We start from the raw sequence: 18186 nt of genomic DNA on the forward strand, positions 1-18186 counted from the left end.
TTCATCATCAACAAAAAGTTTAAGCAAGAAGTGCAGAAAATGGTGAGGATCTCAGCTAGCTTAATGGTTGCTCCCGTTGTTTTAGCAATGTTGTTCTTGCTTAGTACAACAACAGGTACGTTAAAATTTTTACAGTAGTCGTTTGAAATATGATTTTTCTCGATTTTAAATGTACTCGATCTTTTAACATGAATTGACAATACAACTAAACTAAGCATCCCCATCCATACTTTTGTTGACATTAAACCCGTAGTATATACCTACTTGTGAAAGTCTTACTTTATAAGGTATATGAGTTACTCATACAGTCATACTATCACCAATTGATTTTAGTTTTCATACTCGTGTATTGTAATATCCTTAATCATACATATATGACTTACATTATGCAGCTACGGTGGTTGAAAAGATGGCAACAACTTCTGACCAAAGGCCAATAATTGTATTCGAAGAAGTGGTGATAGTCGAACAACCAAAAATCGATCATAATAAAGGAAACCGAAAGACAAAGATGATGTTTATGGAACCAAATAGTGGTGGATTAGATGCACAAATTATTAAAGAAGTGACAGCAAGTGATAACGGGGTAGCTATAAAAAAATGCGCAGCACTAGGCGAGGAATGTAGTATTTTATGGAGGTGTTGTCCGGGTACCAGTTGCGTTTCAGCTACATTTTGGGATACAGCTGTTTGTACCGCGTAAAATATATGAACAAGATGCCTCGGCTCGAACAACGGATTGCTAAGCTGATGAGCTTATCTCTCGTCTTTAATTCTTGTTTTCAATTGTGTACTATGTCATCTACTTAATTACTTTCAAATTAAAGCTTTTAAGCTATATGTAATACTTCGTTCGTTCTTTTTTACTTGACCTGTTTTAATAAATACGTTTGCTAATGTGTGCATAAATTTGACTCCCAATAACCTTAATTCTCAAAAAGTAAAATTATTTCCTTCATTCCTAAATCATTGACACGTTTGACTTTTTTTTTCACTATTCATATATTAACTTTGTCCATCAATTTTCAGTAACGTATTAAAAGCATACTTTTTTTTATCATGAAATATTATTGTTAAAAATAAGTATTATTATAAAATTTCATAATATCAACTTTTTTTAATTTTATACAAAGTAAATTTTACAAATACTTAATCATGTATATTTTAGGTCAAACTAGTGCATTGGCATGTGTGTCAAATTTAATTTAATGTCAATTATTCAAAAACATAGAGTGTATGAAATTTATATGATATAATTTATTAATATTTATTGAGATGGATCTAACAAAATTCCACATAGACATAGCATGACTTTTCATTACATGTAACTCACAAAAGATTATGAAAGAAAAAGTGTTGAATCCTGTAAAAAAAACAATGGAGGAAATATACGATAGTGTGTTTGGTTAATCATGATCATGAATCATATCATGTACTCCCATACTATGCATGTACAGTATCATGATGGACCATAATATATAATTAAATAAGTTAAGGAGTATTTTATTATATTTTGATATTTGTTACTACTTTCCTTTTTTTATTATTAGCAATAACAAAAAAAAATTTATCCCATAAATAATATCTTTTTGTTGTAGATAATAAAAAATAAGGCAATATATAACAAGCATATGACAAAAGATTTAGGGATCATATAGCATGTATTAGAAATTTATATAAAAACGTAACACTGTTACATCCTCACACATTTTACATTTTGCCAACTTAATTAGCTTGTGTACTAAACAAACATAAAACAGAAAATCCAGCAAGCAAACGAAGCATCATAAAAATTAAAAAAAAAATTAAAAAAAAAATTAAAATCTAGAAACGAGCCCAATGATATACTAAGTTATGTGCATATACTTACTCTGTTCAAAAAATTACAACACTTAGCTTTGAACTAAAAACGTGCAGAGTTTTTGAATAAAATGTTAGCAATTTTTATGAAATGGAGCATAGTACATATGTATCAATATGTGAACTGTGCTGTAGATCTTAATTGCAAAAACCGCCAGCAACGCCTGCAACAATCATACAAGATAATCCTGCGCAACAAGAAGGTCCGATAAACGGAATCGGGTTACAATACTCCCATATTTTGGCACACCCTAAACCGTTCTCCATAGTAGTTATTGAGACGTCGTCTTGTTTATTTTTAACATGACTATCTGTTTGTTGTAAAATCATCTTTCTGTTCTTATTTTCGGTCTCTATATTTGGTCGGACTATCACCACTTCTTCTACTTCGATGTCATATCTAACCGCCGTTTCTTCCGGATCAGCTGCGCGCATAAATACAATCATTAGAATCGTGAATAAGCTTCAAAATTAGTGCAAATAAATCAAGCAAATATATATACTACCTCCGTTAAATATTAGCTGTAATAACTTTAAAATATTTAATACGGAGTACCTCACAATGTACCTCAAAATTACAACTAATACTTAAAAGAGGTAGTATAAGTATATATACATACATACGAAACCGAATAAAAAATTAACCTGTTGTGAAACTCATGAGCATGAATAAAATAGCTAAAACAGCAAAACCAAGGAGTTTGACTGAAACCCTCTTCATTTTGTTAAATTGAGCTGAAATCTAAATAGAAATCACAAATTATATATTCAGTTACTAATTTAATGCTTGAATGGCTGTATCATTTCCTCATACAACTCTTTCTATATATACTGTATATAATAATAATATAGTAAATATAACCTTTATATTATTATTCATCAAAAAATAAAAATAATAAGATCAGTTTAATGAAAATAATGCTCAGTTATGCTATTACATTTATATTATTATTCCTTCACCTCGGTCTGTCCATGCCTGAACACCTTCCTTCACGACTTGATCACTTCTATTATTATTCGATTATTGATGCCCCCTTATTATTTTTGTTGTTTTTATCTTTCGATTTGCATTTTGTGCGATCTTCAATGTATATCTTTATTGGTTTGTCCTCTAATATTTCCAATTCCGAAGCTTTCAATTACAATTACTTCATCCGTTTCATAAAATGTAACATTGTGCCCAAAATATTTTTACATTTTTAGTCAAAGTTTTGTACTAGAAATATTTGTGAACCAGGAGAAGTGTTTTCTTATACCTAAGTTCGTTATTGATAGAATTATCTAATGTGTGAATGAATAGTTTATTACATACAAGTGTTACAATTTTGATTAAATATATTATTGGTCAAAGTTTGCATTGACATACTTGGTTGAGAGAAATGTTTGCTTAAATAAATATGAAGGGAATATATATATTACTCCGTCATATTTTATAAACCATTTCCCAATTAATTAAAAATTTGACCATGCTTTTTATGGAGTAATTTGTAAAAATAACATAAAATCTGTGCCTCTCCCATGTTACTATAGTGGGGTACAAAGAGTTATAGCATACAGAGTAGTAACATTTGATTTTTTACATATTAATAAGAAAATCTGGTCAAATTTTAGTTATTAAAAACGCAAAAATCAAACTATTGCAAGTATTCAGAAACAAACAAATGCAAAAGTCAAACTCAAAATACACCTTTGAAAATGGGATTTTGGTTATTCTCTTAATAAACTAGGTCAAAATAAAACCTTCCAAGAGAAACTGAAGATAATTTAGATCAATTCCTACAAGCTACTGCTCTAAATGAATTTCATGTAACTTAAGATCTATTAGCCGAACATAAAATTAAAAATCAGTACCCAAAAGTTGGTAATTTTTTAACATCTGGAAACCTGATTGAAATTGCTTCAAAAGCAGAACTCGCCAAAACCGACATCAACATAAACGAGTCAGTGAAAAACTCAGCTGTGAGCCTGCAATCCAAAGCACAAAAGCACTTTTCAGCACGCATAAAACTCTGTTGGACTGTCGGCTTGATTGTGCATGGTAAATGAGCTATGAAGGGCTCCTTCAAAACTTGTATCTTGTAATAACCTTCAAGTTCCAAATGCGCACAGACGCACAGTATCCACTAGGCCACTGGCAATCAATACAACAGGCAGTGAGGTTTTTTCATTTCTACTTATCAGTCACTTAGCTACACGACTAGACGTGGATCCCCCACTGTCATGAATAAACAGAGTCAATGACTACGAGTATCAACTATAACTATAATATAAAAGCAGCATCACCTGATGCTCACCCTCAAGGTTGAAAACTGGAAATACATATCTACTCAAACAAATATGACCTCAAACTTAGAGCATGGATTGTTTTCTATATGACTTCTAAAATCACTTTCCTTCAATTTAAAGGTATACAAAGCTTGTCTCTGTGTCATGCCAAGAGGATATATTCTATAAACTTTGAGCTCGTCTCCTCCTCTAATACTTTCAGGTCTTTCAAGTTTCCAAATAGGCACATGTCTTAAGTAACTAAACTTCTTCAGTACTGCAGACTCCAAGGCCTCCATTGTCAAATTGTTAGACCTACACGGCAAATTTTCAAATTAATCCATGCAAATCAAATACAAGTGACGCAACTAAAGCAATTGAAGTAACATTATAAAAACACTGAAGAATTATACAACTCATGTCCAGCCATATGCTATACATAAGAACATAAATTAAATATAACAGAAATTTGCTTGTGCTCTAATAGAACAGTTTTCTTTGATAATCTCAAATATAGGCCTCAAATTCTCTATAATGGTGAATGGAAAACTATATTTTACATGCGTTATTTCATGTAATACAGGACTGAAGTTTGCATATCTATCTCCAGTCTTTACACATAACAAAAATGCAGATCCTAAGATTCAAGAAAGCAAACAAACTGAACCTAGAAGGATCATGCTTATTCTAGATAACAACAATAATCTTGTAAGGCTGAGAATTTAACAGTAACAATATTGTTACCATATTCTACTGTCATTAAAGGCAGGATTTCAATCATCAATTAATAAAAACTACTCCAGTCCTGCCCTTTTGTTTAACCACAAACAATAAAAATGAGAAAATAATCACTCTAAATTAACCGCCAAAAATAAAAATTGCCTGATCCCAATTGTTTAACCACAAACACCTCAAGCCATTGAATCTTCCAGTAATCCAGTTAATAGCACTGCAGTGCAATACCCTAGGAATACTAGTTCTTTGTAATATAGTTTTGCTTTACTCACACTATACATGATACTGATAAGAATTTAGAGATCTATGCTGGCTGTAAGACGAAACCCTTATTAACTTACACAAGGCAGGAATAAGAAGGTAAAATTACAACAGAGAGATTCTTACTATGCAATAACGAGGCAAATATTTAAATAAAATACGAAAGCAAAATGAATCCTTACCTAAGGAAAATAGACTCCATCTCAAATCTGCCTCTTTCCCTTACATATATATGATGAATAGTTTCTGAGCCTTTAGAACACTTGCAAGGACGTTTCTTCAATCCTGGTCTTCTCTCTTCATCCTCACGGATTCTAGTTGCCAGGTGAATACAAAGGCGGCATGATGAGTGAACTGCAGCCATATCAACTAGGGCCTTGAAAGAGTCATCTGGGCCGTCATATTTCCACCTACCAACAGATAGCCAATGTCTTACAAAATTCTCAAAATACCAAACAGATTTCTGCAACAATACAGCTATGAGCCGGTGACTGTGAGACCACTATATGAGAAACAAATAAGTGTACCTCAATGACTGGTTGTATGCAACAGAATTTTCAGCAAGATACTTCATAGTCTTGGCAACTGGGTCAATATCTTCCAGCTCTTTTATATGCAGCACTGATCCAAGGCAAGGAGCAAAGTCTTGAATATTTGGAGCGCCAACAACAACAGGAATTGTCCCTACATCAATAAGAGCAGTCTCTAATTATATTATAACAGAAATGTGTAATACTGATTTCACTACATAGATTAATTTCCACTTCTGGGGGAAAAAAAAAAACACTTTAATTTTCACTTATCTTCATTTTTTGAGGCCTTATATTTTAAAAGAAAAAAGAGGTCAAACATATTCCTCAATAGCAGCCACTAAACCCTGACCCATCAATCAGTTTCTCACTACTTCACTGGTAGTCCAAATGTCCAATAGCATCTAGAACCCACATGACAAAGCATCAACTTGTCATAGCGAGGCTATTGATCAGCTAATACATGTAAGCCAACAGATTTGGGGAGACAACTATGTAAAAATGCTATAGTTTAACTATTAGTTAAAATAGCCACCAACAAGTGACTATGACCCATCTCCAAGTGTTACATAATCTGTCTTTCACTAAATCCACACTATGAACCATGTGCAGATTTGCCACTTTAAATAAGCTTTTCAGAATTTACAAATTAACAATATACTAACACTGATGCAAGACCTCATGTTAATCATTCCCAAATCAGTCAAGAGTCATTGTCGAGAATTTTTAGCATAGAGAAAATTAAATTTAACCCTCCCTCCCTCCCTCTCTCTCTCTCTAGAAGAAACTAAGATATAAAAGGATGAATGATGTTTCGGTTGAGAGCCTATAAGTGAAGTTTAGGAGGAAACAAGCTTCATTTCCCTGGCTCGGAAGGAAAGGATTGTGACAGATAGTTGCAATTAATATTGGAATCTTCTTAGGTAGAATATAGATACTATCTACATTATCCTTCACACTGACCCCACTTAACAGTTCAAAACTTGACTTGACTTCCGTAAGTTGGACATCTCAGATATACAGAAGCAGTGGCCATGAAACAAGTATCCAAAATTCTAAATACATTTAACATATGCGTAAAAAGCACCAGATGTAGAAGATCAGCGTTCATACCAGCAACAAGGGACTGGAAGAATTTCTCCGTGACATAGTCCTCCTCGTTCGAATTTTCAAAAGCCAAGCTAAATTTATACCGCTTCAATGTTTCAACTTTGTCAACTGAAATGTTAACAAAATGATTTTGTTAACTAACAGTCACCAATCAGATGGTAATACAAATTAAGAAAGATGATGAAGAATCTGAAATGGATGGGATCTCTATTAAATGAATAAAAGGCAAGTATGTAAGAGAGTCGTAGTTAATAGTTATCTAGCATGAGACATTTTCTAGTATTCTATATCTGACAATCAATTTGAGAAGCCAATAAAAGCAAAATATGCACAATAACCACCATCCGCAAATACATCAAAATTGGCATCCAATTGTCACAAGGAGCAAACATGAATGCATCCTGCCACCCTTACAAGAGAGACCCAAATTTTCAAAAGCAACATTTAAAAAGGTATGAATTAGACAGAGGTGACAATACAACTGGAATCTAGCACCCGGTGCAAAGCAAAGGTGAGTACCTAACAAAGCAGTGTATGCATTTCTTATACCAAACTATAAAGAACATTCCAGGTAACCAAATCAAAATCTGGCTTTCAACTAAAGTTTTTGAATAAGAAGATGCCGCAAAATGGAGCACTCTATCATATGCTTTTACTTGAAAATTTGAAATATAAAAGAAAAGAATAAGATAGAAGCTCTATGCCTAAATCACCAAAAAAATTTTATAGAAATGCAAAAAAATAAGATGTAATAAGGCCCTTAAATGATATAATTTCACTTGGTAAATGATAAAAAGAATCAGAACATTTTTTTGTTAATAAGTTAGTAATGATTTAATATAGTGTCTTTGAAAACCAAAAATCATTTTCCAATAAAGATATAAGAAGATGGTAATTTAAAAGAGTGTCAATAGAAATGCCTACGGCATGAGAAGCAACTTAAGATGCCTAGGTTTTTAATAGATAAAAGTGAAGGGTTGCAGCATCATAAGTAGAAAGAAAGAAAAAAAAGAAGAAGAAGAAGATAATTCAAGCAAGCAGAAGACATAAAACAAGAGAAATTTGCTTGATTTCACAAACCTCTTCCATCTCGGTTACGGTGACAACCACCATAAGAATCTATCTTCATCCCACTCTTCTCAAGACCTTCAAGTGCTTGCAATCGAAAGTTGCGAGCACCACAATTAGAGATGAAAGCTGCAGCCAAAGCACTCTCGGTTTTTGGTTGCACAGGTGCCATGATGTCATACTCTGCCCAAGAGAAATATCCTACTGGAACATCAGACGACAGGCTAGTGGTCATAATGACGTCATAACCCTTCCTGACACAGAGCAACCCAAACATAATAAAGGGATCAAGAAGCATCCAACTCAATACAGCATTGGTAGAAATATGTCGCGGAATCGGTCACGGAGCCGGAAAAACCGGTATCGGGATCTTTACAAAAAGCTTTCTAACAAAGGATATGATATGCATTATCGTATATGCTTATATTGCCTACAATGCTAGCATTATAGTCATGCATGAAGGATCACTCTCCACAGAGGTGGCAAAGGGAAGAGATGCTAAATCTACATGTACTTCATCCTATGAGAAAACACATGTTCTTACCTACCCTCGTGCATTGGCAATATTGTTTTCTGCATAATACTGAGCTGATTCCATTGAACGGAGCACACTAGCCGTTCCATGCCCTTGAGGCCAACCAAATGCAGCATCTGGTTTCCTACCAGAATCCTGTCCAAACTTGCATCCCACCGAGCAAGTATTCCACTCCTAAATGAGGAACAAAAAGACAATGTGGGCCAAAAGCATATCATCATAGTTTCAAAACATGTAGGCAAATCACATCTTGAAGTTAAAAATAATTTCTGGTTGACTGATTGATGAAATGACATTATTATTTACCAAGGCATAGCAAACAAAACCAAAACTTAGTAAGTAATGAGGAAACAGCACAGTCCCTAGACAAACTATCAGCTCATAAAACAGCATAACATTAAAAAGGTTATGGGAAAAATCAGCCAGGTATTCACTTTTAGAATAGGAAGCACGAGACATTTAGTTTTCACAACCATAAATGCGGGGTGGGGGTGGGGGGCACTTAACCATCTCCATGTTTCTGACAGTCACAGGACAAACAGGATTCAAGCAGTTCAGTTGCAATAAGAGAATTTAAACCACCGCTTAATTTTGTAAATTGGAATCTGGTTCTGTGGTAGTGATTCTGTTTCTACTTTGTGGAGCAGAGTTTCACCCAGCTTATGAAAATTCACTTATCATATACTCGTACTTATCATCAAGTCATTGATCAATAAATCTCCAACTCCAAATAAACCATATCAGATCAAAGGAGCTCAAATCAATATCCGAAATGCCATTGTCTTGAACTACAAATCTTTTCTGCCTTTCAGCAAAAAACAAATTTTATATTTTAGTTATATATAGCTTTGGACTATTGAAGTCAAGGTTTTTTTTTTTTTTTTTGGTTGAAATAAAAAAGGCAGCTCACAATTTCCCTTTGGATCTTCTTAAGTCACAAATATCACAAACAGGTATGCCTTTCCCTTGCACACCAAACAGATCCTTGATAGGCGAGTAGGTGAGTCATTCTTACAGTCAGCAACCTTAATTTGGCAGATTTTTTCTTCTGAAGTACAAATTCCCCAACATATTGAGACACTGGTAAACCCATCAGATCCACTCACTCAACCAATTTCTGATAGGTAGTAGATTGGAAAGAAGGGTAGGAATGTATATGATAAGGAGGGAGGGTAGATATTGATGGACCCAATTCACTTAAAGATATTTTGTATCAACACATCCCATCGTATGAACATTCCTAAGTTTAGAAAAATGCCAATCTCCTCTTGCATTTCTATGTGTACTAAGGCATGCACCTTAAGTCATGAAGAGCAGTCTTTACCAAGATTCAGATACATTCAAAACTTGTACTAGATTACCATTTTACTTGAGCTATAGGCTTTGAAAGTAAGGGTAGCAAAAGGATCAAATTGACGCCACAAACAAGTTTCCACGGTCTAAAGTTATATGCAATTTTGGAGTTTCATTACAGAAATCCAAACAAAAGTTTCAATATTGAATGGAAACCTAGAGAATTGGAAGGAAACCCATTGAGCTAACCCCATAATTTGATGGACATTAAAGCCAAACAAAACTCGCGGAGGAAAAGGAGAAGCGAATACATCTGGACTCAAGCACACCATATGGGCAAACTATCACACCTAAGTACCTAACTATCAACCTCCCAAAACCCTATTCATCATTGGGGATTTGAATTTTACTGTTTCTTTACCCACATCTGACTACAAGTCGAACAATTGCTTCCAATTGTACATATTTCCTCAACATAAATCCACCAATTAAACATAACAGCTAAAAAAACCAACATAACAAGCAAATTAATATTTCAAAAACCCTAATTTACTACACCTACAAGTCAAATTTCATCATTAACTTCAAATAAAGCAAACAAATTACTACTCCAATCGAAAAAATATAAAAATTAAACAACAAAATATTGCTAAATTGATCAAAGTAATCGCACAAACCTGATCACCACCAGCAACCAAAACAGGATCTTTATCAAAATCCCTAGAATAAATCACAGTATCCTCTTTAAGCAACCAGCTCTCGCAAAAACCACCATCTTCCTCCGAATCGGCCGCCGCACCACCGCCATCATCGGTGGCCAGGAACGAAACTGCCGGCGATGATTGGCGCAACAACGAGTCCGCCCACGAGTTAACCATAGCAGCATTTTTAGCCATATCAAGGCGACCTAAAAAAGTGATTTCTGCAATTACAACTAAACCTATGAAAAACGGCATTAAATTCGTCCATTTTTTTCTGGAGTTCGCCGGAGTTTCGCCGTCGAAGGATGTTTTCGGCGGCCTTCCGCCGGAAAATCCAGGATTCATCGGAATTTTGCAGAGTTAGAAGAAGGATTTAGTGGAGAAGAAGCATGGAAAGATGAAAGGTTAGAAAAAGCAAAGTTGTTGTTGGGTTGATTAGTTTGATTTGGTGAGTCAATGCCTAAAATACAATTCTACAAGTTTGAAGTTTCCTAATGGGATTGGTCTTTTTAGATCATAGGAATAGAAATTGGATGAATGGTAGTTGATGTTATGATTTCAACAAGAGTGGGGGACTAGGTGCAACATCATTCAACTTTGAACTTTCCACAAAGTGTTAATTTCGAAAAATTAAGGATTTTTTAGGTTTTAGGATTTAGGATTCGGTTGTTTTATTTGTTAAAATCGGATCAAGAATCGATTTTTAATACGAAATATTTAATTCGGAATTGTCTGAACTAGCCCCTTGAATTCAATTGGTCTTGTATGGACCCGGTCTACAATAAATCTAATATATATATATAAATAAAGTAGGCATTTTTGGAGAGCATTGAGAGCGCCACATAAGAAAAGTTATATTTTCGACCAATTAAAAATTAGATTTCTATTTTATTTTAGAATTAAAAAAATCACTCGCCACCTAAAAAAAGTGACAAATGATATTTTAAATTTTTGCCACGTACGTAAAAACGACGAATAGTAATTTATTAGGTTTTTAATTATTTAAGAACACTAATTTTTATCATTTTTATTTGTTACAAAACTAAAAATTATCTTTAGATATTAGGATTTATATTATTTAAAAAACTAAAAATTATATTTTGATATTCAAAAAAATAAATTATCATTTGAAAGTAGGCATTTTTGGAGAGCATTGAGAGCGTCACATAAGAAAAGTTATATTTTCGACCAATTAAAAAATTAGATTTCTATTTTATTTTAGAATTAAAAAAATCACTCGTCACCTAAACAAAAGTGATGAATGATATTTTAAATTTTTGTCACGTAGGTAAAAACGACAAATAGTAATTTATTAGGATTTTAATTATTTAAGAACACTAAATTTTATCATTTTTATTTGTTACAAAACTAAAAATTTTCTTTAGATATTAGGATTTATGTTATTTAAAAAACTAAAAATTATATTTTGATATTTAAAAAATATAAATTATCATTTGATGTTAATGGTTTTCTGTAAATATATGATGATATGATACTTTCATATATTAAAACTTATAATGCAAGAAAAAAATTAAGAGATCACAAAAAATATATTTATATAAAAAATGTATATGAAAAATTAGATTTATATTTCGACCAATAAAAAATTAAATTTATTTTGACCAATTAAAAATTAGATTTATATATTAATTTAGAATATGAATATTCAGTCGCCATTTAAGAAAAAATTAACAAATGAAATTTGATAATTTAAAACAAAAAATAGTAATTTAAGATTTAAATTATAAAAAAACAGAAATTATCTTTTATATTATCTTTTACATTAGGATTTATATTATTTTACCAAATAATTAAAAATTAAAAAATATATTTGATTTATTGATTTTATCTAACTATCCGATATGAGATAATATTTATTTCAATTTATAAATTCAAGTTCTATATATGTAAAATTTGAATAAGAATAATTTAAAACTTAACAAAATATTTTACCTTAAATTAATGTTAAAATAACATAATAGAAAATAAAAACAAAAAAAAAATACTACTATTAAGAAATTACAAAAAAAAAATATACAAAATGAAATATTTAAAAATCGTGCATCGCACGGGCTTACATCTAGTATTGTATTATTGTAGACCCAAATTTTGACACTTTCAAATAATATAATCACATTTTGGATGATATAATCACTTTTTTATAAGATTTAATTATCTTTTTGTGAGTCATATTTTGAATTATTTTGAATGAGGTAATTTACTATTAGATACTTTTTATAATGATAAATTTACTTTTTGAGTGATACATTTACATAACAGTTTCAGGATGATATAATCACTTTTGTAGTTTTATAATCACATTTCGTATAATATAATCACATTCGTATGGTATAATCACATTCGTATGGTATACTAGAAAGTTGGGTTTATAATAAGTTATTGTAAACCGGGTCTATTCTAATCTTTACATTGTGCTATCACTGGGTACCTAATTTCAAATGCAAATCCGTTGGGAACCAAATTTAATAGATTTATGTTTTCAAAAGTAGATTAACTAGAAATTGAAGCCAAACATTAGTCTCATAATTTTTTGAATCCAGCAGAATAGAGAACAACGCTAATGATTCCAGATATAGGCTTAATGATGATGATGATGATGATGATTTTTTTACCGGTTCTTAATTCACAATCTAGCTCATACTTCTATTTAATTGTAATTTGTATTTTCTCCTCATTACAATTGACTTTTACCTTTACGATTTTTTTTTAACAATTGTAACGAATTCAAATGTTTAATAAGACTATCTTCCTAAAATAAAATGACAATCGATAATCAATGATTTCATACGTGTCACTCCTTTCACCAAAACCATTGCATGTCCACCATTGACTCCCTTATTTTAGGCCTATATTTCTCCCACTTTCTCCTCCTCCTCCTTTGAAGAAATTGTTTGTTACAGAAAAGTAGTTATGTCAATCTCCATCTTCATCCTATGGATAGCAAGCATCCCATTATCATTAATCCATGCAGATGATATTCCTGCTCCTAGAGGTAATATTTAATAACCTTTTCTATACATCAAATCATGAGTTTGTTTATTTCATACGGAGTATTAATTAGTAAGATAGACGATAATATTTTTGTTACAACACCCACATATATGGTATACCTAGATAATGCGTGTGTATCTTGCATGAAAATGGAAAGGTGTGTGAGATAACGCACCCCACCAATTGATTGATCTTAACATAGGTACATTTTGGTATATAGCATAATTCGTGACTTTAATATAACTTTTATTTCAGGATTCTTGGTAAGTTGTGGATCTACGGAGAGCATAAACATTAGTGGTTTAAAATACATACCGGACCTAAGTTTTACCTCGGTCGGAAATGCAACAACTGTGAAAAACAATACAAATCAACTATTTCCTATATTGTCAAATCTAAGGTTCTTCCCTGATAAATCAGCTCGCAAATTTTGTTACACCTTCCAAGTGATTCAAGGAGCAAAGTACCTTGTTAGGACCACTTACTTCTATGGAAATTTCGATGGAAAACAAGATCCACCAGTGTTCGATCAAATCATCGACGGAACTAGATGGAGCATCGTTAATACCACAGATGAGTATGGCAAGGGTCTTGCTTCTTACTATGAGCTTGTGGTTGCTGCTCATGGCAAGGTCCTTTCGGTTTGCCTCGCTCGTAACGAGTACACTAAAGGTGCTTCTAGCCCCTATATATCTGCCATAGAAGTCATGTTCCTAGATGACATTCTTTATAAGTCTGTTGATTTCCACAAGTATGCACTTAGCACGGTTGCTCGTCATACCTTTGGTAAGGATAACAAAGATAATGGTGAAGCCAATTTTATCAGGTACTTAATCAATCTTATAAAAAACGGTCTCATTCAAATTCTTTATAATTGCGAGTTTTAAGATTCTAGCTAAAGATGCAATCCCGAACCAAAAAACTGAAATTTAACAGTGGTAACTAAAAAACTCTATAGTAATCGTTTGAAATATGATTACCATAATGTTTTAAATTTTTAGTACGTAGTTGATTGATTATTTGGAGACTAGTTATCCAGATGACGAGTATAACCGAATGTGGCAACAATTCAAAGATACAAATCCAACAGTGAAATGTCAATCTAACATAACACCATCAGATTTTTGGAACATGCCACCAAGCCAGGCATTAAGCTCAGCAATAACAACAAGCCGAGGCAAAACCCTAGAAATCAAGTGGCCGCCAACGCCATTGTCCAATAGCAACTACCACATTTCTCTCTACTTCCAGGACAACCGAACTCCTAGCCCATACAGTTGGAGAGTGTTTAACATTTTGATCAATGGCGACGCGTTTTATAACAAGATCAACGTAACAACTAGTGGGGTGAACGTCTATACACCTGAATGGCCTCTATCGGGTCAAACTCAGATCACGATGATCCCCGAGGATGGCGGTCCCGTTGGACCTCTCTTGAACGCCGCCGAGATGTTTCAGCTACTTCCCCTTGGTGGGAGGACTAGTGACAAGGATGGTAATATTATGGTACCAAATTTTCTTGCTAAGTTGCTATTCTTTTACTAGTCTGATTTTAACAAGAATAACTAAAAAGTCGTGATAAGAATAAGATGAAGAGAACAGAACCTAAATCTAAAGGTTTTAACGTAGTTGTAAAATTTGGCAGTGACTGCAATGACTGATTTGGATCGAAGCCTGAACAATCCACCCGGTGATTGGAACGGAGATCCTTGCTTACCTCGAAAAAATTCATGGAGTGGCGTTACATGCTCCCAATCAAACGGCATTGCTCGAGTTGAAGCTATGTCAGTTCAATTCTTATAAGAAGAATTACAGTAATTTTCATCCCGGTACCTTCACATTTAGTAGTGTTTCAGTTAAGCTGAAAATAATCTAGTCCAACATAATTAAAATCTTTTGTTTAAAGACACCTTAATGTACAACAATCAACCAATTAATTTTGGAGAACCATGCTACTTTTGTCATAAATTATTAATTACAATGAAATTAAACTTATAATTATCAAAACTTAACATCACTAAATTACAAAAATACTCAAAAATTGAGGATGCATGCGAAGATGAACATACACTAAATGTGAATGTATCGGGATAAAAATTAGATGTACTCAATACAACATATAGTTTTTACTCACTTATGTTGAAAAAATTTATATCATTTTTCTCTTCTAATTTTGATCAGGGAAGTTCTATCTTGTACCATATTCTTTGCATAAGTTGTGTAATATGTATACAACTTATGTGAAGAGTTTATTACAAGAAAGAATTTTCCTTTCCTTTTTTTTTGGTGTTATAGGAATTTGACAGGTTTGGGGCTCTCTGGAACTTTATCAACAAGCATAAAAGATCTAACTGCAGTTGCCCATCTGTAAGTCGTAAACCAAATTTGCCTAGCCCATTTACGTGCACGTACTCCGAATCGAGGCATGGTACACATTTCTTTGGTAGACACTAGATATTGTGTGTGCATTTTTTAGAGCAAAAAATGTATGTGCATTTTAGATAGACAACTCTACAATTTTGTGATTCTATTTCAAAAATGTTAAGAAATAGTCTTTTCAAACAACACATATAAGCAGGTCTCTGTATAATTCGGTTACATGTGATGTTTCATGGGATAGAGCGCATTATTTAAGGGATCCCTTCCTAGTGAGCTGGTGTAAAGTTTAGTCATGTTAGTTGTTGTGTAATACCACTGTCATATCACCATGTCATTATAGTAGCGGGTATGACTCATTTTTATATTACGTATATATATATATACCATGTGCTTTTAAGAAGTACACTTTTATTTGACGAGGAATTCACTTAATTTGTTACCTCCTCTAGATGTGTCTAACCTACGTTACCTCTTTCAATTCTCATAATATGAAAAGTAGTTGATTATGACATTACTACATAACTTTTTTTTTTTTTTTTTGTTATTATAGTTGGCTTGGGCATAACAAACTCTCAGGTACGTTGCCGAATATGAGCTCCATGAAGATGCTAGAAACCTTGTAAGCTTGCTTAATAAAATGCGTGCATATTAAAATTATAAATCAATTAACCATTTTTTTTTAATTTGGAAATATTCTACAAATAGTATTGTATTACTGTGTAAGATTTAACATACAAAAATTTGATACAGGCATTTGGAAAATAATCAATTTGAAGGATCAATTCCTGAATCATTAGCCAAACTTCCACGAATCCGTGAGATGTATGTCATTATTAAACTTAATACAAAAATCACCTCTAAATTTTTAAATAAATTTTGCAATTTCGGTAATATAATTTTGTATTTAAGCCACCTCTAATATAATTTGCTTATTAAATTTGATGGCAGATATCTACAAAACAACAAATTTAAGGGTGGTATCCCTAACAGTCTAAAGAATCGACAAGGCCTTACGATTCGGTAAGTACAAATTTCAACATATAGTAGCATTATTATATTGTACAATAGTATTTAACAAATGGCACACATGACAGTTAATGTTCTGTAAATCTGTAATGCTAGTATTATATTGTCAATTCTTGTTATTATGCCTTAAAAAAAAAAAAAAAAAAATCAAATGTAAATAAAAATGCATGTTATTATACATTGTTAATTACTCCGTATAAAGGTCGATTTCTCTCTTGATGCAGGTTCTGATTAATGTGAAATTGGTGTTGATCATGAAGGAGGTGTAAAGCTGAACTTGACGAAATTAAAGTAACATTGTATATTTATCATGCATTTTAATTTGTAGTTTTATCTTAAGAAGAAATAGTATATTATTGTGTTATTATTGAGTATATGTATGTATCTTATGTCGTGCATTTTGTAATACGTATAATTTTGTTTAATTGGAACTAAATTGATTGCATCTTTATCTTTTTTTAGACGAGAATGCTATGAGAGGTTTCATACATTAGCTGCAATTCTGACTAATATACTAAATATTTTTAAGGTGAACAATTCCTATGAGGCTATGACTTATATACTTATCATTATTATTTTTATTATTATTTACACCAAAATTATTATTATTATTATTATTATTATTATTATTATTATTATTATTATTATTATTATTATTATTATTATTATTATTATTATTATTATTATTATATCTCAAAAATAGACAAAGTCATACAACTTATTAAAAATTAGGGGGAAGTCGAGACCCAATCTGGGTCCCCACTCCTCTAGCGATAGCAAAACCTATTGAAAATATGAGTAGCATCACGTCCTCCAATATTTTGAGTCATCGAGAACTTCTGAACCCTCTTTAGCAACGCAATTGCCTCCTTCTCTAATTCTCCAAGTGAAGAAAAAGGAGAAGGGGAGGAAACCATATCCAATTGTCCAACAATTGGATTCGTACGTACTTGACCCGCTTTCGATGAGCCGCATCAGTCACAACCCCTCCAGGATGAACAAATTAAAGTCAACCTAATTACAAGAAATTAGTGGAAAGTCGAGATACAATTTGGGCCCCCACTTCTCTAGATATAGCAAATCCTATCCTAGTGAAGAGATGAGCTGCAACTAGAGTTGTTCATGGACGGGTCAACCCGCTAAACCCGCCCAACCCGGCCCGCAAAATAAGTTGTCTTGGACAATCATTTTGAAAAAAAATGAAAATTTGGGCAGGCTAGGCCCGACCCGTTAATATAAATGGCGGACACAGACAAGACAATATGTAAAACAAATATTTTAGACCCGCGGGCAAGCCCGGCCCGTTAATAGAGCGGGCTTGGACAATTTATCAAGCCCGTATAAAAGGGCTCGAGTTAGCTACAATTAGCCCGTTGGACAAAAAAAAAGTATAGGCCCGGCCCGTTTCCCG

The 18186-nt window shown here is 32.7% G+C and overlaps 2 protein-coding genes across 2 annotated transcripts; one reads left to right on the forward strand and one right to left on the reverse strand.

Moving 5' to 3' along the window:
- Positions 1 to 3915: 3915 nt before the first annotated feature.
- On the reverse strand, positions 3916 to 11011 carry LOC145560171 (putative fucosyltransferase-like protein). The gene is made up of 7 exons (XM_081621433.1): positions 10335 to 11011; positions 8378 to 8538; positions 7842 to 8083; positions 6765 to 6869; positions 5649 to 5805; positions 5304 to 5531; positions 3916 to 4440 (listed from the first exon to the last, which is right to left on the reverse strand). The coding sequence occupies exons 1-7, from the start codon at positions 10701 to 10703 to the stop codon at positions 4188 to 4190; spliced, it is 1515 nt and encodes a 504-aa protein (XP_081477559.1). The 5' UTR covers positions 10704 to 11011; the 3' UTR covers positions 3916 to 4187.
- Positions 11012 to 13289: 2278 nt separating this feature from the next.
- Positions 13290 to 17096, forward strand: LOC145557968 (putative LRR receptor-like serine/threonine-protein kinase At1g67720). Its single transcript, XM_081619134.1, has 9 exons — positions 13290 to 13371; positions 13626 to 14196; positions 14402 to 14865; positions 15016 to 15154; positions 15666 to 15737; positions 16300 to 16368; positions 16500 to 16571; positions 16698 to 16769; positions 17036 to 17096. Exons 1-9 carry the CDS (start codon positions 13290 to 13292, stop codon positions 17094 to 17096), a joined length of 1602 nt encoding a protein of 533 aa, XP_081475260.1.
- The last annotated feature ends 1090 nt before the right edge of the window (positions 17097 to 18186 follow it).

Source organism: Chenopodium album, chromosome 9 (assembly GCF_948465745.1).
Source record: "Chenopodium album chromosome 9, dcCheAlbu1.1, whole genome shotgun sequence".
Lineage (NCBI taxonomy): Eukaryota > Viridiplantae > Streptophyta > Magnoliopsida > Caryophyllales > Amaranthaceae > Chenopodium > Chenopodium album.

Coding starts and splice junctions, on each gene's coding strand:
- LOC145560171 (XM_081621433.1), bottom strand. CDS start 10,703: ATGAATCCTGGATTTTCCGGCGGAAGGCCGCCGAAAACATCCTTCGAC. Junction 8,084..8,377: donor AATATTGCCAATGCACGAGG/GTAGGTAAGAAC, acceptor GCTCTGTGTCAG/GAAGGGTTATGACGTCATTA. Junction 4,441..5,303: donor ATGGAGTCTATTTTCCTTAG/GTAAGGATTCAT, acceptor TTTGCCGTGTAG/GTCTAACAATTTGACAATGG.
- LOC145557968 (XM_081619134.1), top strand. CDS start 13,290: ATGTCAATCTCCATCTTCATCCTATGGATAGCAAGCATCCCATTATCA. Junction 14,197..14,401: donor GGTGAAGCCAATTTTATCAG/GTACTTAATCAA, acceptor TTTGGAGACTAG/TTATCCAGATGACGAGTATA. Junction 15,155..15,665: donor ATTGCTCGAGTTGAAGCTAT/GTCAGTTCAATT, acceptor TTGGTGTTATAG/GAATTTGACAGGTTTGGGGC.